Source organism: Pseudophryne corroboree, chromosome 8 (assembly GCF_028390025.1).
Source record: "Pseudophryne corroboree isolate aPseCor3 chromosome 8, aPseCor3.hap2, whole genome shotgun sequence".
Classification (NCBI taxonomy): Eukaryota; Metazoa; Chordata; class Amphibia; order Anura; family Myobatrachidae; genus Pseudophryne; species Pseudophryne corroboree.
In genome coordinates this window covers 137540378-137567481 of record NC_086451.1, presented here as the reverse complement: position 1 = coordinate 137567481, position 27104 = coordinate 137540378, and the positions used below count along the sequence as shown (strand labels likewise).

At 48.0% G+C, this 27104-nt stretch overlaps 1 protein-coding gene across 6 annotated transcripts in view; it reads left to right on the top strand.

Moving 5' to 3' along the window:
* Positions 1-27104, top strand: part of TRMT12 (tRNA methyltransferase 12 homolog) — a 207657-nt gene that overhangs the window by 56326 nt on the left and 124227 nt on the right. For 4 of the 6 annotated variants that reach the window (XM_063936963.1, XM_063936964.1, XM_063936962.1 and 1 more), the window contains exon 3: positions 22203-22371. The exons of the other annotated variants lie outside the window; for them this stretch is intronic. In XM_063936963.1, coding sequence (XP_063793033.1) covers positions 22203-22371 — 169 coding nt within the window. The remainder of the gene's footprint in view (positions 1-22202; positions 22372-27104) is intronic. 6 annotated transcript variants of the gene reach the window in all.

Sequence of the window (27104 nt, the reverse complement as noted above, 5' to 3'; positions counted from 1 at the left end):
GTGGCGAAAATATGTTGCGTGGTGTGAGGCCAGGAAGGCCCCACAAAGAAATTTCAACTCGGTCGATTCCTGCATTTCCTGCAAACAGGAGTGTCTATGGGCCTCAAATTGGGGTCCATTAAGGTTCAAATTTCGGCCCTGTCAATTTTCTTCCAGAAAGAATTGGCTTCAGTTCCTGAAGTCCAGAACTTTGTCAAGGGAGTATTGCATATACAACCCTCTTTTGTGCCTCCAGTGGCACTGTGGGATCTCAACGTAGTTCTGGGATTCTTCAAATCACATTGGTTTAAAACCAGTCAAATCTGTGGATTTGAAGCATCTCACATGAAAAGTGACCATGTTCTTGGCCCTGGCCTGGACCAGGCGAGTGTCAAATTGGTGGTTTTTTTCTCAAAAAAGCCCATATTTGTTTGTCCATTCGGACAGGGCAGAGCTGCGGACTCGTCCCCAGTTCTCTCCCTAAGGTGGTGTCAGTGTTTCACCTGAACCAGCTTATTGTGGTGCCTTGCACCTACTAGGGACTTGGAGGACTCCAAGTTGCTAGATGTTGTCAGGGCCCTGAAAATATAGGTTCCAGGACGGCTGGAGTCAGGAAAACTGACTTGCTGTTATCCTGTATGCACCCAACAAACTGGGTGCTCTTGCTTTTAAGCAGACTATTGCTAGTTGGATGTGTAATACAATTCAGCTTGCACATTCTGTGGCAGGCCTGCCACAGCCAAAATATGTAAATGCCCATTCCACAAGGAAGGTGGGCTCATCTTGGGCGGCTGCCCGAGGGGTCTCGGCTTTACAACTTTGCCGAGCGGTTATTTAGTCAGGGGCAAACACGTTTGTAAAATCCTACAAATTTGATACCCTGGCTAAGGAGGACCTGGAGTTCTCTCATTCGGTGCTGCAGAGTCATCCGCACTCTCCCGCCCGTTTGGGAGCTTTGGTATAATCCCCATGGTCCTTTCAGGAACCCCAGCATCCACTAGGACGATAGAGAAAATAAGAATTTACTTACCGATAATTCTATTTCTCGGAGTCCGTAGTGGATGCTGGGCGCCCATCCCAAGTGCGGATTATCTGCAATACTTGTACATAGTTACAAAAATCGGGTTATTATTGTTGTGAGCCATCTTTTCAGAGGCTCCGCTGTTATCATACTGTTAACTGGGTTTAGATCACAAGTTGTACGGTGTGATTGGTGTGGCTGGTATGAGTCTTACCCGGGATTCAAAATTCCTCCCTTATTGTGTACGCTCGTCCGGGCACAGTACCTAACTGGCTTGGAGGAGGGTCATAGGGGGAGGAGCCAGTGCACACCACCTGATCGGAAAGCTTTACTTTTGTGCCCTGTCTCCTGCGGAGCCGCTATTCCCCATGGTCCTTTCAGGAACCCCAGCATCCACTACGGACTCCGAGAAATAGAATTATCGGTAAGTAAATTCTTATTTTTTACACATTTCTGATGAACCTGCGGTGCAGGAAACAAGGATTTGTTTGTTCAAAGGGAAAAAACCTGAAGTGAAATTTCCCCCCTCTCATGAAATGAATACTTTGTGAAAAAGCTTGGGAGTCGCCGGATAAGAGGTGGCAGATTCCCAAGAGGATTTACATGGTGTATCCTTTCCCCTCTGATGACAGGGAAAAATGGGAGTCGTCTCCAAATGTTCACAAAGCTCTATCTCGTTTGTCTAAGAAGGTGGCGCTTCCGTCTCCGGACACGGCAGCTCTCAAGGATCCAGCGGATCGCAAGCTGGAGATGTCTCTGAAGTCCATTTTCGCTAATACAGGCGCATTGCTTAGACCTGCAGTGGCGTCGGTGTGGGTGAGTAGTGCTATTGATAAATGGGCTGAGAATTTAGCTGCTGATATGGATACCCTTGATAAAGATAATGTTCTTCTGACTCTTGGTTATATCAAGGACGCTGCAGATTACCTGAAGGATGCGGCGAGGGATGTTTGTCTCTTGGGATCAAGAGCCAATGCTATGTCAATATCGGCAAGGAGGGCGTTGTGGATCCATCAATGGAATGCTGATGCCGACTCCAAGAGAGCTATGGATGCTTTACCCTTCAAAGGTAATGTCTTGTTCGGGGACGGCTTGGCGGACCTGGTCTCTACCGCGACGGCGGGTAAGTCCTCTTTTCTTCCCTATGTTCCCACACAGCACAAAAAGGCACCACATCAGCAGATGCAGTCCTTTCGGCCTAATAAATACAGGCGTGGAAAGGGTTCGTCCTTCCTCGCTTCAAAGGGTAAAGGAAGGGGTAGGAAGTCGCCTGCCGTGTCGGGCGCCCAGGACCAAAAGTCCTCCCCTGCCTCTACCAAGTCCACCGCATGACGTTGGGGCTTCCCTGGGGGAGTCCGGACCGGTGGGGAGTCGTCTCCGGGGGTTTCAGTGGGACTTGCTGAGCAAATGGTCCGGGTCTCACCTGCACATGCACCGGAAGATAAGTCTATCTCCCAGAGCCATAATTTTCCTCCTGTGGTGGCTACAGGGGTCTCACCTCCTAGAGGGACGCCGGTTCGGTATCCTGGATTGGGTACTTCTGACGACAGATGCGAGTTTCCGGGGCTGGGGTGCAGTCATCCAAGGCAAGAACTTCCAGGGGAGATGGTCGTTCCAGGAAGCGGGTCTCCACATAAATGTTCTCGAGTTAAAAGCCATTTACAACGGCCTGCTACAGGCAAGAAGCCTTCTTCAGGGTCGACCTGTCCTGGTACAGTCAGACAACATCACAGCGGTGGCACATATCAACCGTCAAGGCGGCACAAGGAGCAGAGCGGCAATGGCGGAGGCCACAAGAATCCTTCGCTGGGCGGAACAACACCTGGGCGCCCTGTCAGCAGTCTTCCTTCTGGGAGTAGACAACTGGGAAGCAGACCTCCTCAGCAGACACGATCTCCATCCGTGTGAGTGGGCTCTTCATCAAGAGGTGTTTGCAGAAGTGACAAAGCGTTGGGGACTCCCTCTGATAGACATGATGGCGTCTCTTCTCAACAAGAAGCTTCCGAGGTACTGTTCCAGGTAAAGGGACCCCTAAGCCAGTGCGGTGGATGCCCTGGTGTCTCCGTGGGTGTTTAAGTCGGTGTATGTGTTCCCTCCATTTCCTCTCATTCCAAAGGTACTGGGGATCATTTGGCGAGCAAGGGTTCAGGCGATTCTCGTAGTTCCAGATTGGCCAAGAAGGCCCTGGTATCCGGATCTTCAGGAATTACTAGTGGAAGATCCTTGGCCGCTTCCTCTAAGAGAGGACCTGTTGTTGCAGGGTCCATGCGTGTTTCCAGACTTACCGCGGCTGCGTTTGATGGCATGGAAGTTGAGCGTCAGATCTTAGCTCGTAAAGGTATTCCAGGAGAGGTCATACCTACTCTCCTCAAGGCTAGGAAGGAGGTTACGGCGAAGCATTATCACCGTATTTGGAAGAAGTATGTTTCCTGGTGTGAGTTTAAGAAGGCTCCTGCAGAAGAATTTAATTTGGGGCGTTTTCTCCACTTTTTGCAGGCTGGTGTGGATGCAGGCCTGAAGTTGGGCTCCATCAAGGTGCAGATTTCGGCATTGTCTATTTTCTTTCAAAGAGAATTGGCTGCCCTCCCAGAGGTTCAGACGTTTGTGAAAGGAGTTTTGCATATCAATCCTCTGTTTGTGCCTCCTGTGGCCCCATGGGATCTGGACGTGGTCTTACAGTTTCTCATGTCTTCCTGGTTTGAGCCTTTGCGTAAGGTTGAGTTGAAGTTTCTCACCTGGAAGGTAGTCATGTTGTTGGCGCTGGCTTCTGCCAGGCAGGTGTCTGAGTTGGCGGTCTTATCTCATAAGAGCCCGTACTTGATCTTTCATACGGATAGGGCAGAATTGAGGACTCGTCAACAATTTTTACCAAAGGTGGTCTCCTCGTTTCACATTAACCAACCTATTGTGGTACCGGTGGCCAGGGATACTGTGGCAGTTCCAAGGTCTCTGGATGTAGTGAGGGCTTTGAAGATCTACGTCGCCCGTACGGCTGTTGACAGAAAAACTGAGGCGCTGTTTGTCCTGTACGCTTCCAACAAGATTGGTCATCCTGCTTCAAAACAGACTATTGCACGCTGGATTTGTAGTACGATTCAGCAGGCGCATTCTTCGGCCGGATTACCGGTGCCGAAGTCGGTGAAAGTCCATTCTACCAGGAGGGTGGGCTCGTCTTGGGTGGCTGCCCGGGGCGTCTCAGCTTTACAGCTCTGCCGAGCGACTACCTGGTCGGGTTCAAACACTTTTGCCAAGTTCTATAAGTTTGATACCCTGGCTGATGAGGACCTTGCGTTTGCTCAGTCAGTGCTGCAGAGTTGTCCGCACTCTCCCGCCCGGTCTGAAGCTTTTGGAGTCCCCAGCATCCTCTAGGACGTAAGAGAAAATAGGATTTTAGTACTTACCGGTAAATCCTTTTCTCCTAGTCCGTAGAGGATGCTGGGCGCCCGTCCCAGTGCGGACTGTTTCTTGCGGTGTTCTCTTGTGGGTTCGCTTAGTTTATACACGGGTTGTGTATTTCTGTTTTCAGCTTGTTGCTGTAGTTTTTTCATACTGTTATCTGGTTTCCTGTTACTCCGGTTGTACGGTATGGTTGTGGTGTGGGCTGGTATGTTTGTAGCCCTTAGTTTACACAAAAATCCTTTCCTCGAAATGTCCGTCTCTCCTGGGCACAGTTCCTGTAACTGGGGTCTGGAGGAGGGGCATAGAGGGAGGAGCCAGTTCACACCCAGTCTTAAGTCTTTTCAGTGTGCCCAAGCTCCTGCGGATCCCGTCTATACCCCGTGGTCCTTTTGGAGTCCCCAGCATCCTCTACGGACTAGTAGAAAAGGATTTACCGGTAAGTACCAAAATCCTATTTTCTCTTCCGTCCTAGAGGGTACTGGGGTCCATTTAGTACCATGGGGTATATACGGGTCCACTAGGAGCCATGGGCACTTTAAGAATTTGATAGTGTGGGCTGACTCCTCCCATTATGCCCCTCCTACCAGACTCCGTTTAGAAAATGTGCCCGGAGGAGCCGGTCATGCTGAAGGACGCTCCAGAAGAGTTGTCTGCATTTATTTTCTATGTTTGTTGTTTTCAGGCAGAGCTGGTTGGCACCAGCCTGCCTGCTTCATGGGACTTGGGGGGGGGGGGGAACGGCCCAACCTTTTGAAGGGTTAATGGTCCCGTTCCCCGCTGACAGGAAACTGAGCTCCTGAGGGAACTATTCGCAAGCCCCACCACGGCGAGCGTACATTCCCGCAGCATGCCACCCCTAACAGAGCCAGAAGAATGAAGAGTGGTGAGTACTGAGCCGGCGACCCTGTTAGTGGGGCGCCGGCCATTATGGTGGCACGAGGGTACGGAGACGCATGCCTTCTAAACGGGGCGGAATGCGTCTCCAGTCACAGTACACAACTGCGTCTCAATATACTGTACACGGTACCCAGACTGGCAACACAGCCTTAAAATGGTTTCTCTCCAATTTAAGCACCAGATTTCTCAGCCAGTATAAAAAAAAGCGGGAACACTGCGCGCCATTGAAGGGGCGGGGCTTCACTATGAGAGGATCCAGCAGCTCACCAGCGCCATTTTCCCTCTTCAATGGACACAGACGCTGACAGGACAGAGACGCGCAGCTCCTCCTGTGTGACTCCAGATTACCTCAGCGGTACCAGGGGGTCATAGCAGTGGGGGTACGACTATCCGTGTACTAAGTCCCCTATCAGGGTACTTAGTCTGCAACCCGGCTAAGCTTGGCATTAGCAATAAGGGCACGGTGGGGGCTGGCTCCAAACAACTCCATGTCTCTCTGAATGGCTCTTTGTGGTTTGTTGTGCTTAACCTTATCCTGTGTGTCTGCTGTCACACTTAAATAATGTCAGGCAAAGAGTGTGTTTCTTGTACAGCGGAGTGTTCCTCTTCACCAGGGGGCTCACTACTGGGTACTCAAGGTACACAAGCTAGCGTGGCTGAACCGGAGTGGGTTAATTCTCTCAAAGGAATGATTTCCACGCTTTCTAAAAAATTGTCCCGCAATGAGAAAGAGACGCAATACTTAAAACAAACTGTGGTTTATTAACAGAGACTCAGTCCCCCAAAAAGCGTCTCAGTCCCCTCCCTTTTGTCCGCAAAAGCGATCTCTGGCCCATATCCTGCAATCTGACTCTGACGCTGATGGGTCAGACTTGGGGGGGGGGGGGGGGATGTGGCTCTGTCACAGGGAATAGAGGCTGTTATAGAGGCTATCAGATGTTCTGCATATTCCTGATAAGATGTCAGAGGAGACTGAGGAATCTTATTTTAATGTAAAAAGAAGTCCTCAGTTACTTTTCCTGTGTCAAAGCAATTGAATGCCCTGTTTGAAGAACCATGGGTTAATCCTGATAAGAAGATTCAGATCCCTAAAAGGTTGCTCTGATCTTTTCCTCTGGAGGATAGGAAAAAATGGGAAAATCCACCGATAGTGGACGCATTAGTCTCTAGGCTGTCACGTACAATTGTATTGCCTGTTCCTGGTGCAGCCTCCCTAAAAGACAACTCAAATCATTGTACTGTCGAAGTCGAAAAAATATTGCAGTACAAACTACACACAGATGGCCTCCGTGCAAGTACTTGCTCTGCCGTGCGTGCACATATTCGCGATTTGCGTATGGTCGCTCCCGCGGTCCTGCGTATTAGCGCGTGGTATGAGTAATTACGGTAGTGTTTGTAATCACATGGAAAAGCCATAAAAACACATTACATATTTAATCCAAATAGTGCACAATGTACACATAGTCTCCCTGCACCACACCAGCAAGTTACACTAGTTTAGATGGTATCAGAACAAAGGGATTCACCTTTACAGGATAGGAGGGGACAGAACTAGGTTATAAGGTGGTGTTTGGTATCCAGCTGTAGGGTATATTAAGTGCAATATTCCGGTGTTGGTTTGCAGAAGATTGCACGCTTCTGCGAATAGTTATGCACAGGAGCAGAATATAAATATTAACTGTATTTACTGTACACTTGGTATGCGGCGGGAACCCAGAGGAGACCATCTGCAAGTGCACCTGGAACAGACATCGCCCACCTATTCAAACCGACCTATGACCTCTCCTGTACTGTAAATGACCATCCCTGTGTCCAATGGACAAAGAGATTACAGTTCCCATTGTGTTAGGTTTTGGACTATTGTATAAAAAGCCAGCTGCATGCCTGGTCACACAACAGACTCAGAAGGTCATCTCCCTTGATGACTGAGGACCGGCCGGGAAGCGCAGGCGAAACCAAAAACGTATGTACTATTGACTGTAGCCATTTTTCTATTATATTGTATTATGTTGTTTTCTCTAACGTCCTAAGTGGATGCTGGGGACTCCGTAAGGACCATGGGGAATAGCGGCTCCGCAGGAGACTGGGCACATCTAAAGAAAGCTTTAGGACTATCTGGTGTGCACTGGCTCCTCCCCCTATGACCCTCCTCCAAGCCTCAGTTAGATCTCTGTGCCCGAACGAGAAGGGTGCACACTAGGGGCTCTCCTGAGCTTCTTAGTGAAAGTTTTAGTTTAGGTTTTTTATTTTCAGTGAGACCTGCTGGCAACAGGCTCACTGCATCGAGGGACTAAGGGGAGAAGAAGCGAACTCACCTGCGTGCAGAGTGGATTGGGCTTCTTAGGCTACTGGACATTAGCTCCAGAGGGACGATCACAGGCCCAGCTTGGATGGGTCCCAGAGCCGCGCCGCCGGCCCCCTTACAGAGCCAGAAGGCAGAAGAGGTCCGGAAAATCGGCGGCAGAAGACGTCCTGTCTTCAACAAGGTAGCGCACAGCACTGCAGCTGTGCGCCATTGCTCTCAGCACACTTCACACTCCGGTCACTGAGGGTGCAGGGCGCTGGGGGGGGGCGCCCTGAGACGCAATAAAAACACCTTGGATGGCAAAAAATGCATCACATATAGCTCCTGGGCTATATGGATGCATTTAACCCCTGCCAGAATACATAGAAAAACGGGAGATAAGGCCGCCGATAAGGGGGCGGAGCCTATCTCCTCAGCACACTGGCGCCATTTTCCCTCACAGCTCCGTTGGAGGGAAGCTCCCTGGCTCTCCCCTGCAGTCACTACACTACAGAAAGGGTTAAAAAAGAGAGGGGGGCACTAATTAGGCGCAGTTTTAACTATACAGCAGCTATAAGGGGAAAAACACTTATATAAGGTTATCCCTATATATATATAGCGCTCTGGTGTGTGCTGGCAAACTCTCCCTCTGTCTCCCCAAAGGGCTAGTGGGGTCCTGTCCTCTATCAGAGCATTCCCTGTGTGTGTGCTGTATGTCGGTATTTTGTGTCGACATGTATGAGGAGAAAAATAATGTGGAGACGGAGCAGATTGCCTGTAATAGTGATGTCACCCCCTAGGGGGTCGACACCTGAGTGGATGAACTGTTGGAAGAAATTACGTGACTGTGTCAGCTCTGTATAAAAGACAGTGGTTGACATGAGACAGCCGGCTACTCAGCTGGTGCCTGTCCAGACGTCTCATAGGCCGTCAGGGGCTCTAAAGCGCCCGTTACCTCAGATGGCAGATATAGACGCCGACACGGATACTGACTCCAGTGTCGACGGGGAAGAGACAAATGTGACTTCCAGTAGGGCCACACGTTACATGATTGAGGCAATGAAAAATGTTTTACACATTTCTGATAATACGAGTACCACCAAAAAGGGGTATTATGTTCGGTGAGGAAAAACTACCTGTAGTTTTCCTGAATCTGAGAAATTAAATGAGGTGTGTGATGATGCGTGGGTTTCCCCCGATAACAACTGATAATTTCTAAAATGCTATTGGCATTATATCCTTTCCCGCCAGAGGTTAGGGTGCGTTGGGAAACACCCCCTAGGGTGGATAAAGCGCTCACACGCTTGTAAGGGCTCTACCCTCGCCTGAGATGGCCGCCCTTAAGGATCCTGCTGATAGAAAGCAGGAGGGTATCCTAAAAGGTATTTACACACATACTGGTGTTATACTGCGACCAGCAATCGCCTCAGCCTGGATGTGCAGTGCTGGGTTGGCGTGGTCGGATTCCCTGACTGAAAATATTGATACCCTAGATAGGGACAGTATATTTTTGCCTATAGAGCATTTAAAAGATGCATTTCTATATATGCGTGATGCACAGCGGAATATTTGCCGACTGGCATCAAGTCTAAGTGCGCTGTCCATTTCTACCAGTAGAGGGTTATGGACACGTCAGTGGTCAGGTGATGCGTATTCCAAACGGCATTTGGAAGTATTGCTTTATTAAGGGGAGGAGTTATTTGGGGTCGGTCTTTCAGACCTGGTGGCCACGGCAACAGCTGGGAAATCCACGTTTGTACCCCAGGTCGCCTCTCAACATGAGAAGACGCCGTATTATCAGGCGCAGTCTTTTCGTGGACAAGCGGGCAAAAGGTTCCTCATTTCTGCCCCGTGACAGAGGGAGAGGAAAAAGGCTGCAGAAATCAGCCAGTTCCCAGGAACAGAAACCCTCTCCCGCCTCTGCCAAGCCCTCAGTATACGCTGGGGCTTTACAAGCAGAATCAGGCACGGTGGGGGGCCCGTCTCAAGGAATTTCAGCGCGCAGTGGGCTCACTCGCAAGTAGACCCCTGGATCCTTCAGGTGATATCTCAGGGGTACAAATTAGAATTCGAGACGTCTCCCCCTCGCCGTTTCCTAAAGTCGGCTTTACCGATGTCTCCTTCTGACAGGGAGACAGTTTTGGAAGCCATTCACAAGCTGTATTCCCAGCAGGTGATAATCAAGATACTCCTCCTGCAACAGGGAACGGGGTATTATTCCACACTGTTGTGGTACCGAAGCCGGACGGCTCGGTGAGACCGATTCTAAATCTAAAATCTTTGAACACTTACATACAGAGGTTCAAATTCAAGATTGAGTCACTCAGAGCAGTGATTGCGAACCTGGAAGAAGGGGACTACATGATGTCTCGGGACATCAAGGATGCTTACCTTCATGTCAAAATTTACCCTTCTCACCAAGGGTACCTCAGGTTTATGGTACAGAACTGTCACTATCAGTTCAGACGCTGCCGTATGGATGGTCCACGGCACCCCGGGTCTTTACCAAGGTAATGGCCGAAATGATGATATTCCTTCGAAGGAAGGGAATTTTAGTTATCCCTTACTTGGACAATTCCCTGATAAGGGTAAGATCCAGGGAACAGTTGGAGGTCGGTGTAGCACTATCTCAGGTAGTGTTGCGGCAGCACGATTGGATTCTCAATATTCCAAAATCGCAGCTGGTTCCGACGACGTGTCTTCTGTTCCTAGGGATGATCCTGGACACAGTCCAGAAAAAGGTGTTTCTCCCGGAGGAGAAAGCCAGGGAGTTATCCGAGCTAGTCAGGAACCTCCTAAAACCGAGCCAAGTCTCAGTGCATCAATGCACAAGGGTTCTGGGTAAAATGGTGGCTTCCTACGAAGCAATCCCATTCGGCAGATTCCACGCAAGAACTTTCCAGTGGGACCTGCTGGACAAATGGTCCGGGTCGCATCTTCAGATGCATCAGCGGATAACCCTGTCACCAAGGACAAGGGTGTCCCTCCTGTGGTGGTTGCAGAGTGCTCATCTTCTAGAGGGCCGCAGATTAGGCATTCAGGACTGGGTCCTGGTGACCACGGATGCCAGCCTGCGAGGCTGGGGAGCAGTCACACAGGGAAGGAATATCCAGGGCTTATGGTCAAGCCTGGAGACATCACTTCACATAAATATCCTGAAGCTAAGGGACATTTACAATGCTCTAAGCTTAGCAAGACCTCTGCTTCAAGGTCAGCCGGTGTTGATCCAGTCGGACAACATCACGGCAGTCACCCACGTAAACAGACAGGGTGGCACAAGAAGCAGGAGGGCAATGGCAGAAGCTGCAAGGATTCTTCGCTGGGCGGAAAATCATGTGATAGCACTGTCAGCAGTATTCATTCCGGGAGTGGACAACTGGGAAGCAGACTTCCTCAGCACGACCTCCACCCGGGAGAGTGGGGACTTCACCCAGAAGTCTTCCACATGATTAAAAACTCGACAGGTATTGCGCCAGGTCCAGGGACCCTCAGGCAATAAGCTGTAGACGCTCTGGTAACACCGTGGGTGTACCAGTCAGGGTATGTGTTCCCTCCTCTGCCTCTCATACCCAAGGTACTGAGATTGATAAGATGGAGAGGAGTAAGCACTATATTCGTGGTTCCGGATTGGCCAAGAAGGACTTGGTAACCAGAACTTCAGGAGATGCTCACGGAGGATCCGTGGCCTCTACCTCTAAGAAGGGACCTGCTCCAGCAAGGACCCTGTCTGTTCCAAGACTTACCGCGGCTGCGTTTGACGGCATGGCGGTTGAACGCCGGATCCTGAAGGAACAAAAAGGCATTCCGGATGAAGTCATCCCTATCCTGATCAAAGCCAGGAAGGATGTAACCGCAAAAAACATTATCACCGCAATTGGCGAAAATATGTTGCGTGGTGCGAGGCCAGTAAGGCCCGACGGAGGAAATTCAACTGGGTCGATTCCTACATTTCCTGCAAACAGGAGTGTCTATGGGCCTGAAATTGGGGTCCATTAAGGTTCAAATTTCGGCCCTGTCAATTTTCTTCCAAAAAGAACTAGCTTCAGTCCCTGAAGTTCAGACGTTTGTAAAAGGGGTACTGCATATACAGCCTCCTTTTGTGCCTCCAGTGGCACTTTGGGATCTCAATGTAGTTTTGGGTTCCAAAAGTCACATTGGTTTGAACCACTTAAATCTGTGGAGTTAAAATATCTCACATGGAAAGTGGTCATGCTGTTGGCCCTGGCCTGGGCCAGGCGCGTGTCAGAATTGGCGGCTTTATCCTGAAAAAGCTCTTATCTGATTTTCCATTCGGACAGGGCGGAATTGAGGACTCGTCCTCAGTTTCTCCCTAAGGTGGTTTCAGCGTTTCACCTGAACCAACCTATTTGTGGTGCCTGCGGCTACTAGGGACTTGGAGGACTCCAAGTTGCTAGACGTTGTCAGGGCCCTGAAAATATATGTTTCCAGGACGGCTGGAGTCAGGAAATCTGACTCGCTGTTTATCCTGTATGCACCCAACAAGCTGGGTGCTCCTGCTTCTAAGCAGACTATTGCTCGTTGGATTTGTAGTACAATTCAGCTTGCACATTCTGTGGCAGGCCTGCCACAGCCAAAAATCTGTAAATGCCCACTCCACAAGGAAGGTGGGCTCATCTTGGGCTGCTGCCCGAGGGGTCTCGGCTTTACAACTTTGCCGAGCAGCTACTTGGTCAGGAGCAAATACGTTTGTAAAATTCTACAAAATTGATATCGTGGCTGAGGAGGACCTGGAGTTCTCTCATTCGGTGCTGCAGAGTCATCCGCACTCTCCCGCCCGTTTGGGAGCTTTGGTATAATCCCCATGGTCCTTACGGAGTCCCCAGCATCCACTTAGGACGTTAGAGAAAATATGAATTTACTTACCGATAATTCTATTTCTCATAGTCCGTAGTGGATGCTGGGCGCCCATCCCAAGTGCGGATTGTCTGCAATACTTGTACATAGTTATTGTTACAAAAATCGGGTTATTATTGTTGTGAGCCATCTTTCAGAGGCTCCTCTGTTATCATGCTGTTAACTGGGTTCAGATCACAGGTTATACGGTGTGATTGGTGTGGCTGGTATGAGTCTTACCCGGGATTCAAAATCCTTCCTTATTGTGTACGCTCGTCCGGGCACAGTATCCTAACTGAGGCTTGGAGGAGGGTCATAGGGGGAGGAGCCAGTGCACACCAGATAGTCCTAAAGCTTTCTTTAGATGTGCCCAGTCTCCTGCGGAGCCGCTATTTCCCATGGTCCTTACGGAGTCCCCAGCATCCACTACGGACTATGAGAAATAGAATTATCGGTAAGTAAATTCTTATTATTGTAACCCCCTTTCAGTAATTATATGTTGGTGTGTCGGAACCCAGCATCTTAAATACAAACTGGTGTCGTGTCTCTTTTCCCTGCTAAGGTTATAAGTGTATTTTAGTCACACGTATAGCTGCTAAGTGCTCACTGAGTGTCTTTGGGTGTGTACGCACTGCATGTACTTTGTACGGCCAGCACAGCGTTTGTACGCAAGGTACGTACACGGTACGGGGCTTTGTACGCTAACTGTGTAAAAAGTACGTAGGCTAAGGATTGATTACAGCGGCTGCAGCGGCACCCATTTAAAGTGTATTGAATGTCTTTTCAAAGTGTTGCTTTTAGTCCTGTATGTAAATCGACGTTTACAGTACACAGCTGCTGGGATGGCCCAAAGACCCACTATTGCATGTGCGTGGATCAATAAAGCCATTGCGAAATGGTCAAGTAACCTAATTGAGGAGTTAGATTCCTTATCTAGGGGGGATGTTGTCTTACTCCTGCAGCATATACAGGACTCTGCAAACTTTATGGTGGAAGCCATAAAGGAAATAGGCATGCTTAACGCACGCACCACTGCTATCTCGGTGTCTGCACGCAGGGGCTTTTGGCTACGCCAGTGGACTGCTGACACGGACTCCAGGAAAGGCGTGGAAGGCCTACCATTCACAGGAGAGGCCTTGTTTGGAGATGAACTAGACAAATGGATCTCCACAGCTACTGCGGGTAAGTCTACGTATCTTCCTTCCGCAGCCCCCCCAACCAAGAAGACTTATTCAGCTTCCAAGTTGCAGTCCTTTCGGATGGCCAAGTTCAAGGGAAAATCCAGAGGTGCTTCTACGCCCTCCAGTGGCGCAAAAGGAAAACCACGCAAACCAGCAACAGCAGGTGCTCAGGAACAGAGCTCAGGCTCTGCTTCCTAAAAGACTTCAGCATGATGGTGGACCGCAATGCCTGGAAGGCTGTAAGGTGGGAACCCGACTACAATTCTTCAGTCAGATCTGGTCAAATTCGTGCCAGGATCCCTGGGTCATAGATCTTATTTCCCAGGGCTACAGACTGGAGTTCCAAGAGCTTCCACCTCACAGATTCTTCAAATCAGGCTTGCCAGTTTCACAAGAGGCAAGTATAACTTTACAGCATGCCACCCAAAAACTGGTACAAACTCGGGTCATTGTTTCAGTTCCACCTCATCTACTAAATAAGGGGTACTATTCCAACTTGTTCATAGTACCAAAGCCGGACGGTTCAGTAAGACAGATTCTGAACCCGTACTTCTGAGTGTTCAGATTCAAGATGGAGTCTCTGAGAGCGGTGATCTCAGGTCTGGTGGAGGGGGAATTCCTAGTGTCTCTGGATATCAAGGATGCGTACGTTCATATTCCGATCTGGCCGCCTCATCGGGCTTATCTACGGTTTGCACTGCAGTACTGTCACTACCAGTTCCAGGCCCTGCCATTTGGTCTCTCTGCAGCACCGAGGGTGTTCACCAAGGTGATGGCAGAGATGATGTTTCTACTCTGCAAACAGGGAGTGAACATAATTCCATACCTGGACGATCTCCTGATAGAAGCGCCGTCCAGGGAGAGGTTGCTGGGCAGTATTGCCCTCTCAACCAAACTCCTCCAGGATCACGGGTGGAGTCTGAACCTTCCGAAATCTCATCTGGATCCAACACGGAGACTCCCATTCCTGGGAATGATATTGGAAACAGAATCACAAAAGGTGTTCCTTCCGTTGAAAAAGGCATTGGTAATCCAGTCGATGGTTTGGGATGTCCTGAAGCCAACCCGGGTGTCGGTGCATCTGTGCATTCGCCTTCTGGGAAAAATGGTGGCCTCTTACGAGGCACTTCAATATGGAAGGTTTCACGTAAGACCGCTCGATCTGTTGGAAAAATGGTCCGGATCGCATCTTCACATGCACCAGAGGATGTGTCTGTCGCCAAAGGCCAGGATCTCCCTTCTGTGGTGACTACAGTCTTCTCACCCCGTCGCAGGACGGAGGTTCGGAATTCAGAACTGGGATCTGTTAACCACAGACGCAAGCCTCAGAGGTTTGGGAGCAGTCACTCAGGGGGAGCAGTTTCAGGGAAGATGGTCAAGTCAGGAAGTCATCCTTCCAATCAACATTCTGGAACTCAGGGCCATATACAACGCCCTTCGGCAGGCCTCACATCTTCTTCAAGATTCGGCACTACAGGTCCAGTCGGTCAATGTGACGGCAGTAATGTACATAAACCGACAGGGTGGAAAGAAAAGCAGATCAGCAATGTCAGAGTTGTGAAGAATTCTCCTCTGGGCAGAAAGAAACGCTGTGGCGTTATCAGTGGTCTTCATTCCGGGAGTAGACAACTGAAAAGCAGACTTCCTCAGCGGACACGACCTGTACCCGGGGGAGTGGGGCCTTCCCCCGGAAGTGTTCAGGTGCTTGACAAGTCGATGGGGATATCCGCAGATCGACATGATGGCCTCTTGTCTCAACAAGAAGCTCAGGCGGTATTGTTCAAGGTCGAGAGACCCACAGGCGGTGGCAGTAGACGCCCTGACGACTCCATAGGTCTATTATATGGTGTATGTGTTTCCTCCACTTCCTCTGATCCCAAGAATTCTAAAGCGAATAAAAAGGGAAAAGGTTCAAGCAATACTCATTGTTACGGACTGGCCAAGAAGGGCCTGGTACGCGGACCTTCTGGAGATGCTCTTAAATAGGAACAGTACACACATTCGGCGCACAGTTCAAAAAAGGGCATGTTCTTGCTGAGAAGGGGCATGGCCACAGAATAGTACCGCCAATTCAAATTACGCCACACAGTAGTGCAACTTTATTCACATTTTATCATGCGAGAGTGTCCCTTATTCACATTACATCACAAAGTAGTACCACTTTACCTTATATACGTTACTCCTCACAGTAGTGCCACTTTTTCACATTACATTACACTGAATTGCTCCTTATTCACATTACACCACATCATATTGCTCTTTATTCACATTAGACCACACAGAAGTGCCCTTTCTATATGTTAAGCCACACAGTAGCGCACCTTACACAGATAATGCCACACATTAGGGTGTCGGTACGCTTGTGTCGACATGTTTGACGAGGAAGGCTATGTGGAAGCAGAGCGGGAGCAAATGAATGTGGGGTCGTCGTCGCCGACGGTGCCGACACCTGATTGGATGGATATGTGGAAGGTTTTAAATGATAATGTTAATTCCTTGCATAAAAGGTTGGATAAAGCTGAAACCTTAGGACAGTCGGGGTCTCAGCCCATGCCTGATCCTATGTCGCAGAGACCGTCAGGGTCTCAGAAGCGCCCACTATCCCAAATTGTTGACACAGATATCGACACGGATTCTGACTCCAGTGTCGATGGCGATGATGCAAAGTTACAGCCTAAATTGGCTATAGCCATCCGTTATATGATTATAGCAATAAAGGATGTGTTGCACATCACAGAGGAAACCCCAGTCCCTGACAAGAGGGTTCATATGTATGGGGAGAAAAGGCAGGAGGTGACCTTTCCCCCTTCACATGAGCTAAATGAGTTATGTGAAAAGGCTTGGGAATCTCCAGATAAAAAACTGCAGATTTCCAAGAGGATGCTTATGGCGTATCCCTTCCCGTCATCGGACAGGTTACGCTGGGAATCCTCCCCTAGGGTGGACAAAGCTCTAACACGCTTATCCAAGAGTTTAGCCCTGCCGTCACAGGATACGGCCACCCTTAAAGATGCTGCGGATAGAAACAGGAGAGTACCCTGAAGTCCATTTATACACATTCAGGTACCTTACTAAGGCCGGCAATTGCGTCGGCCTGGGTGTGTAGTGCTGTAGCAGCATGGACGGATACCTTATCAGAGGAACTTGATACCTTAGACAAGGATACTATATTAATGACCCTGGGGCATATAAAAGACGCTGTCCTATATATGAGAGATGCTCAAAGAGACATTAGCCTTTTGGGCTCTAGAATAAATGCAATGTCGATTTCTGCCAGAAGGGTCCTGTGGACTCGGCAATGGACAGGCGATGCCGACTCAAAAAGGCACATGGAGGTTTTACCTTACAAGGGTGAGGAGTTGTTTGGGGAAGGTCTCTCGGACCTGGTCTCCACAGCTACTGCTGGAAAGTCAAATTTTTTGCCATATGTTCCCTCACAACCTAAGAAAGCACCGTATTACCAAATGCAGTCCTTGCAATCACAAAAAAGCAAGAAAGTCCGAGGTGCGTCCTTTCTTGCCAGAGGCAGGGGCAAAGGAAAGAAGCTGCATAACACAGCTAGTTCCCAGGAACAGAAGTCCTCCCCGGCTTCCACTAAATCCGCCGCTTGACGCTGGGGTTCCTCAGGTGGAGCTAGGCCCGGTGGGGGCGCGTCTCCGAAATTTCAGCCACAAGTGGGTTCACTCCCAGGTGGATCCCTGGGCGATAGAGATTGTGTCTCAGGGATACAAGCTGGAATTCGAAGAGATGCCCCCTCACCGATACCTCAAATCGGCCCTGCCAGCTTCCCCCTTAGAGATGGAAATAGTGTTAGCTGCAATTCACAAATTGTATCTTCAGCAGGTGGTGGTCAAGGTTCCCCTCCTTCAACAAGGAAAGGGTTATTATTCGACCATGTTTGTGGTACCGAAACCCGGACGGTTCGGTCAGACCCATATTGAATTTAAAATCCCTGAACATATACCTGAAAAGGTTCAAGTTCAAGATGGAATCGCTCAGAGCGGTCATCGCAAGCCTGGAAGGGGGGATTTTATGGTGTCTCTGGACATAAAGGATGCATACCTTCATGTCCCCATTTATCCACCTCATCAGGCGTACCTCAGATTTGTGGTATAGGATTGTCATTACCAAATCCAGACGTTGCCGTTTGGTCTGTCTACGGCACCGAGAATATTTACCAAGGTAATGGCGGAAATGATGGTGCTCCTGCGAAAGCAAGGGGTCACAATTATCCCATACTTGGACGATCTCCTCATAAAGGCGAGGTCCAGAGAGCAGTTGCTGATCAACGTAGCTTGCTCTCGGGAAGTGTTACAACAGCACGGCTGGATTCTAAATATTCCAAAGTCGCAGTTGATTCCTACGACTCGTCTGTCCTTCCTGGGCATGATTCTGGACACAGACCAGAAGAGGGTTTATCTCCCGATGGAGACACTGGTCAGAGACCTATTAAAACCAAAACAGGTGTCGGTGCATCACTGCACGCGAGTCCTGGGAAAGATGGTGGCATCATACGAGGCCATTCCCTTCGGCAGGTTCCATGCGAGGACCTTTCAATGGGATCTGTTGGACAAGTGGTCCGGATCACATCTACAGATGCATCGGCTGATCACCCTATCCCCCAGGGCCAGGGTGTCTCTTCTGTGGTGGCTGCAGAGTGCTCACCTTCTCGAGGGCCGCAGATTCGGCATTCAGTACTGGGTCCTGGTGACCACGGATGCAAGCCTCCGAGGGTGGGGGGCAGTCACACAGGGAAGAAATTTCCAAGGTCTGTGGTCAAGTCAGGAGACTTGCCTTCACATCAACATCCTGGAACTAAGGGCCATATACAACGCGCTAAGTCAAACGGAGACCCTGCTTTGCGACCAATCTGTGCTGATTCAGTCAGACAACATCACCGCAGTGGCTCATGTAAACCGCCAAGGCGGCACAAGGAGCAGGGTGGCGATGGCGGAAGCCACCAGAATTCTTCGCTGGGCAGAGAATCACGTAAGAGCACTGTCAGCAGTGTTCATTCCGGGAGTGGACAACTGGGAAGCAGACTTCCTCGGCAGGCACGACCTCCACCCGGGAGTGTGGGGACTTCATCAAGAAGTCTTCGCGCAGATTGCAAGTCGGTGGGAACGGCCACAGGTGGACATAATGGCATCCCGCCTCAACAAAAAGCTACAGAGGTATTGCGCCAGGTCAAGAGACCTTCAGGCGATAGCTGTAGACGCACTAGTGACACTTTGGGTGTTCCAGTCGGTTTATGTATTTCCTCCTCTTCCTCTCATACCCAAGGTGCTGAGAATCATAAGAAAAAGAGGAGTGAGAACAATACTCATTGTTCCGGATTGGCCAAGAAGGACTTGGTATCCAGAGCTGCAAGAAATGCTCACAGAGTACCCATGGCCTCTGCCTCTAAGACAGGACCTGTTGCAACAGGGGCCCTGTCTGTTCCAAGACTTACCGTGGCTGCGTTTGACGGCATGGCGGTTGAACGCCGGATCCTAGCAGAAAAAGGCATTCCGGATGAGGTTATTCCTACGCTGATAAAGGCTAGGAAGGACGTGACGGCTAAACATTATCACCGTATATGGCGAAAATATGTTGCTTGGTGTGAGGCCCGGAATGCTCCTACGGAGGAATTCCAGCTGGGCCGTTTCCTTCACTTCCTACAGTCGGGAGTGACTTTGGGCCTAAAATTGGGTTCCATTAAGGTCCAGATTTCGGCCCTATCCATTTTCTTTCAAAAAGAACTGGCTTCTCTTCCGGAAGTCCAGACGTTTGTAAAGGGAGTGCTGCATATTCAGCCTCCTTTTGTGCCTCCTGTGGGATCTTAACGTGGTGTTGAGTTTCCTAAAGTCACACTGGTTTGAGCCACTAAAAACCGTGGAGTTAAAATTTCTCACGTGGAAGGTGGTCATGCTATTAGCCTTGGCTTCAGCTAGGCGTGTGTCAGAATTAGCGGCTTTGTCACATAAAAGCCCCTATCTGGTTTTCCATATGGACAGGGCAGAATTGCGGACCCGTCCACAATTTCTGCCAAAAGTGGTGTCATCCTTTCATATGAACCAACCTATTGTGGTGCCTGTGGCTACTCGTGACTTGGAGGATTCCGAGTTACTAGATGTGGTCAGGGCTTTGAAGGTTTATGTAGCCAGAACGGCTAGAGTCAGGAAAACTGAGTCGTTGTTTGTAATGTATGCACCCAACAAGCTGGGTGCTCCTGCTTCAAAGCAAACTATTGCTCGCTGGATCTGTAACACGATTCAGCAGGCTCATTCTGCGGCTGTATTGCCGCTTCCAAAATCAGTAAAAGCCCACTCCACAAGGAAGGTGGGCTCTTCTTGGGCGGCGGCCCGAGGGGTCTCAGCATTACAGCTTTGCCGAGCAGCTACTTGGTCAGGTTCAAACACTTTTGCAAAGTTTTACAAGTTTGATACCCTGGCTGAGGAGGACCTTGTGTTTGCTCATTCGGTGCTGCAGAGTCATCCGCACTCTCTCGCCCGTTTGGGAGCTTTGGTATAATCCCCATGGTCCTTACGGAGTCCCCAGCATCCACTAGGACGTTAGAGAAAATAAGATTTTACTTACCGGTAAATCTATTTCTCGTAGTCCGTAGTGGATGCTGGGCGCCCGTCCCAAGTGCGGACTTCTTCTGCAATACTTGTATATAGTTATTGCTTAAATAAGGGTTATGTTTGGTTGCATCAGGGTTGATCTGATGCTCCGTTGTTGTTCATACTGTTAACTGGGTAAGTTTATCACAAGTTATACGGTGTGATTGGTGTGACTGGTATGAGTCTTGCCCTGGATTCCAAAATCCTTTTCCTTGTACTGTCAGCTCTTTCGGGCACAGTTTCTCTAACTGAGGTCTGGAGGAGGGACATAGAGGGAGGAGCCAGAGCACACCAGAATCCAAATTATTTCTTAAAGTGCCCTGTCTCCTGCGGAGCCCGTATATTCCCCATGGTCCTTACGGAGTCCCCAGCATCCACTACGGACTACGAGAAATAGATTTACCGGTAAGTAAAATCTTATTATTTAATAAAAAAATGTAATTATTTATACACATGACACACATAATGCCCCTTACACATATGCCGAACACTATTGCACAACCAACCCACCCACATACAGCACTCACATGGCCGCTAACACTGTGACCTCTGCCTCTGCTTGGATACAGATGTGTCCTCATACATCTTGCCGCAATACGCTATGCAGCAGGATATGCCTTGCGTGAGTCAGCTGGCAGCTCTGCTAACGTCTGATGCCTTTTTTGATGAAAATGCGTCTTATTTGCATTACTGTGTGGGTAGGATGCACAAGCAGCTTCTGGTGATTAAAATGATATGCGGCATGCCTATATTCTGTGTGCAACTGTGGCTGTATCTGCATATGAAATGCTACATTACAGTGATTTCCAGGAATACACTGTAACGTAGCATTCTGTGTGCAAATACAGCTGCAGTCACACACAGAATATAGGCATGCCGCATATCATTTTAATCAGCAGAAGCCGCTTGTGCCCCTAGGCATTTGCCTAGTTTGCCTATGCCTAGGATCGGCTCCAAATTTGATACACATCTACCGGTAAAGACACATGTTTATGTCGAGAAAGCCACCATAGAAAAATATATTGATCTTTATGCAGCACCGACTGTGATGTCAGTAAGGGTATCAATGGTAAACAAGGCTTGGAGTTTGCCACAATAATCTGCACAATTTTTTTATTTTTTTTTGTAGTCTCGTATGAGCTGCATTTATTGTGACTATTCAGATGGTCTGCTTTGTTTAATTGCATTTGGTAAGGTTTTATAGAAAAGACCTCACATAGTTTATGTAGCTGGGGTTGTCTTCAGTATGCGACCAGCATACCGGCGTCGGGATCCCGACTGCTGGCATACCGACACGTATTCTCCCTCTTGGGGGTCCACGACCCCCCTGGAGGGAGAATAAATAGCGTGGCGCGCCACCGTGCCCGCAAGGGGCTCATTGGTCTCGCCAAGCTGTCGGTATGCCGGCGGTCGGGATCCCGGCACCGGTATGCTTGCCCCCAGGATCCCGGCCGCCGGTCACTCATACTACACCCATGTAGCTGATTTCAACTGATTGTTTTACAGTTACAAAAAAATGTTTGCAAACGATGTCTAGATGATTCTAATTGGTTATCTAATGGGTTTACTGATGTGAAGTTTCTACCCAATAACAAACTTTATTCAAAGTATTTTCTCTTCCAATATGCCCCTGAAACATATATATTTTAAATGTTATTAGTGGCTTATTTTAAGACAATTTTTATTTGTTTTATTGGTCCTTGAATATGTTGGGAATGGGTGACCGGTGGTCAGCATACCGATGCTGGGATCCTGTCCGCCAGAATGGGGGGTGAGCGTAATGAAGCCACAGGTTTATTCCCGCTCTATGGGCGTCGTGGACACCCATGAGTGGGAATAGTTCTGGGGCCCCTGCCGGCATTCTGGTGGCCGGGATCCCGGCGTCGGTTTGCTAACTGCCGAGATCATAACTACGTCCCCTTGTAATGTTTCTGAATTGTTTATACAGTTACAGTAGGTTCTCTCTGGTCATTTTATTTCAGAGAGTACTTAGAGAAAGTCTGTATTCTTGATGGACGTTATCGTGCACAGAAACTTGATGACTGCACTGTAGCACTTCCAGTTCTTGAAGGAAAGCTTAATGTGTCTATCCTAGAAGATCTGATGGAAAACGTAGCCCCTGGAAGCTCTTGCAGAGAAACTTTGATCACAGTGAGTTTTTGGGTGTTATTTCTGCTGATATTTTCTTTACTTTAAATGTCAACCATATTACAAGAAGTTTAACAGAAAGGGATTCATTGTCAAACCATAACTTGGATGGAGGAAGCTTGGAACTGTAGACCTCTCCTTACCTGTTGTATTTCCCCTTGGCAGGGGATGGGGAAAGAATGCTTTAGGTAGACTAGGTTATGATAATATGTGTGCACCAAACCAATATAATGCTGTAGGTTTCCGTTTAGGGTTCGGTTTTTCTCATCCGTCCTAGAGGATGCTGAGGTCACATCAAGAACCATGGGGTATAGACGGGATCCGCAGGAGACATGGGCACTTTAAGACTTTCAGATGGTGTGACCTGGCTCCTCCCTCTATGCCCCTCCTCCAGACTCCAGTTTAGAATTGTGCCCAGGCAGACTGGATGCACTCTGAGGAGCTCTACTGAGTTTCTCGGAAAAATACTTTTGTTAGGTTTTTTATTTTCAGGGAGACTGCTGGCAACAGTCTCCCTGCTTCGTGGGACTTAGGGGAGAGAAGTCAGACCTACTTCTAGTGAGTTTAAAGGCTCTGCTTCTTTGGCTACAGGACACCATTAGCTCCTGAGGGTTTGAACACTAGGTACGCCTAGGGGTTCATTCCCAGAGCCCGCCGTCACCCCCCTTGCAGAGCCAGAAGTCAGAAGACAGGTGAGTAGAAGAAGAAAAGAAGACTTCAGTGACGGCTTCTGAGGTACCGCACAGCGATCGCGCTGCGCGCCATGCTTCCACACACACAGGCACTACAGGGCGCAGGGGGGGCGCCCTGGGCAGCATAAAAACACCTAATTAAGGCTGGCAATGTGGACAATAAGTGCCTAGGCACTAAATCCTAACCCCCGCCAGTGTCATTATATTAAAAAATAGCGGGGCTGAAGCGCGCCATTACGGGGGCGGGGCTTAGCCCTCACAGCTCACACAGCTAGCGCCATTTTCTCTTGTAAAAACGCTGGTCCTTCCTCACACTGCTGAAAGTATCAGGGTGAAAAATGGGGGGGAGGGGGGGGGCGCAGTAAAGGTGGTGAAATATATGTTTAATATAAAGTGCTGCAGGTTTGGGGCATTCTTTAATGTTCAAAACCGCTAATTAATCGCTTGGTTATGAGCTGGCAAACTTTCTGTGTCTCTCTGACAGAATTTACTGTGAGTCTGTCCCCTATATGTCGGTTGGTGTTTAGTACACGTGTGTCGACATGCCTGAGGCTGGGTGCTTCCTGCAAACGGCGGTGGGAATGACCCTGTCGGCACCACCGACTCCTGATAGTACTTGGTACAGGTGTGTCAACAGGTCGGGGGATGAATGTTTTTCCTAAGAGAAAAGTATATTAGGGACACAGACGTGCGTGGGTGGCCCTGTCGGCACCACCAATATCTGACTGGGTGAAAAATTGCATGTGAATGTGATGCATATCAGAAAGGTTATGCATATGTGTGTGTATGTGTATATATATATATATATATATATATATATATATATATATATATATATATATAGTAAGGTTGCATAAATCGTGACACAGACGTAGAAATATCTGTGGAGGATATTTTCCTCAGACCCCTTGGGGTCGCAAAAATTTTATTTTGCCCAGTTACTACTCCCTAATACCGACACAGATACGGCTTCCTATGTCGACCAATAGCGTTTCCTGAGGAGATCCCCCCCCCCCCCCCAAAAAAAGGAGCACTTAGTGCATGATTAGTGTATGATGAGGACGGATTAACGTCACTGAGGACCCTGCTGTTACGAACAGAGGGGTCTATGTGTGTGTGTGTGTGTGTGTGTGTGTATGTATGTATGTATGTGTGTGTGTGTATGTATATATATATATATATATATATATACATACAAAACAGATACTCTCCCTTTTGCGCTATTAAACAGAAAGTGAGAAAGGATTGGGTTAAGGCTGCCAAATTCCACTAAGTCCCTTGTTAGGAGGGACTAAAAAGATACAAATATGTGCCAGTAGAGGAATGGGCGCACTTGGGTTGTTTTTCCACCCAATATTCAATGGGGAAAAACAGCAGTCTCCCTAAGATATTTACTCCTAATTCGTGAGCATAAAACCACATTTAACATGTTCCATGTAAAATTTATTACAACATAAAAGCAATGATACAAAACGGTATAGTATCTCTTCTTGCAGATAACACCATATAGTACAGAGGACCAGTTGAAATAACTTTGATAGATTCCTCCTTCTCCTTTGACAATTCGGAGATTTGATGTTTATGAACAAATAACCCGACGCGTTTCGTCTTACTCTAAGACTTCATCAGGGGTATGTCTCTAGTGCTTGATAAATACTGTTAGTGCATCAATGAAATGGCAATTACGTATTCTGGATACTTGAAAAAACCACACACCGGTGGGGTACACAGGTGAAAGTTAGATTAAGCCTTATGGTTAAGTGCTTGAATAACAAGTTCAAACGCATAGGCCTGAACGCAAGTTCAAATAGGTATGTGACCAAGTTACACTGGTTGTGACTTGAAGCTATTGTAGCTACTGGTTACACACGCATATGAAATTGTGGTAGACCTGTGTATTTGAACTTGTTATCCAAATCCCTTGTCAAAGTCAAAAATATTACATAGAGAGACCATATAAACTGCACACATATAAGTCGCTATACTTGCAAATATGCGCAGCGAGCACAGCAATATATGGAAACACACGCATTTGCTCGGACATGGCACAGAGATGGATTCGGCACTTGTTTCATACAGTACATGGTTATAATAATGAACAGCACCAGACATCATGGAGATTTAGAATTGGCTAATGAATTAATGTCATGGATGTGTATCATTCGAACCGAACCAGATAAACACATCATGTTTGGTATTGAAGCAAGCAGAATGAGGTGTGGGTTAGTTTGAGGCCTGTTGTGTTGTTGTGGGACATTGCAGCGGATAGATATGATTATATGAATAAAAGCTAAGATCATATTGTTAGAACAATGGATGCTCAAGACAACCTTTTACTAAGTTTTCAGGGCTGAACCTGATTAGCATATACAAAGAGAATGGTGACTCAATACAAAGGAGAAAGAAAGACCCCTCCCCCAGGTACTGGTCAAACAGGAAGGTAGTGGTCAGGTGTGGCCTCAGAGAACAGATGTAATGTAGCTACACTCACAGACACACACACAGCTACCTGGCACCAAGCAGCATGGCAGCTAAATCCCCAGGACATCTTCCAAACTAAAGGCTAAGTATTGAACTTCACATGGCTAGATAAGGAAACAGACAGATTGCTTTCTGGTTTAACTAGGATATTGTAACTTGGTTGTGTGATTGTTGGGTGTTTGTGGATACTCTGTGAAGTCTGTGATAAATTGGAACAGTATACAATCTGTAGCATAGTATCTGTGGTATTTGTTTGCCTATGGAGATTTAAAATAGATTGTGCTGGTTAGTTATAATATATATCCTGTTAATCATAAATACCACCATGCAGTTACGTTTGTGTTAATTACATTGTGATCTGGTCTTGTGATGAATATGCTCTGGTTATTGAGATACTGAAGTTGTTTGGGATGTGAAATTATGAGATGGTTCTAGGAAGTTGGATTACATTGTGAAAGGTGTTTTAGATGGTTTGGAATTGTAAAATCAGAACATATGCATTGTTTTGAGGCTTGGACATTTTGGAAGAAAATGGAGTCTTGTGTTTTCTGCTATGTGATTGTGGTTTAGAATAAAGTGCCATGTGTTTGGACCTGCAAATCTAAAATGGCTGCTGCTGGATGTCTTCCCCTCCCCCTTTCAGGCATGTGGTGCAGTCTTTAGAATTATGGGAGTTTTCTCAAAATGGAGTCTAGCTTCCATCCCATGCTGTATTCAGCATTGACTAACTGCGCAGCGATTGTCTCTCACATGTGTAGTTTTATCTGCAACCATGTTGTCTCTTATTTAATGTTATCATGAGCCATTTCTCTCTATCTCTCTCTTCTTCTCTTCCCCTTCCATTTTCCCATAAATAGTAATTGTATTGTATTGTATTTCTTGTGTAGTTATCTGGTTAGGTAGTCTCTGTTATATTGTAGTGTATCATTTGTACTGTGATTCTCTTTTACAAGTATATTAGATATAATACAGTTAATAGGCTTTGGACCCTAAACCAGTATCTGTGTATTTCCTATAGTGTAATGTGTTCACTTGAGCGTCGGTGACGCTCAAGCAGCTTTGTAGTTAGTCAGGTTACACAAGGTTGCACTTACACCCTGTATTCACATTAAGGTATTCTGTGTATTTCATTGGTATAAGGTTTAGACATAAAAGTATAGCGTTGTGAGCGTCTGCGCCGCTGGTGATCTCCTCGTGGTCTCGAGCGAACCGCTACGCCATAGCGAATCATTCTGTCCTGTGATCTCTGGGCCGTGAGCGAACGTGACGCTTGAGCGTCTCGCCTACGGCTGAGCGATCGTTACGCAACTAGCGTACCCATACGATACTTCTTAAGTAAACAGCGTACAGTGTTCTTAGACTTCATAAAGGGTTGGTTATACGACAAAGGAATTTAGCATTGTCAATTGGGGGACTCGTCCTATCCTTCACATATCTCTGCTAGGTAATATCAGCAGACATTATCCATCAGCAAAGGGCGGGATCATATTCCTTGCAGTGCTGATTGGATAAGCGTCTGTTTCGCTTAGTAAAGGGTGCTGAGGGAATCCGGGACCGGAGGTA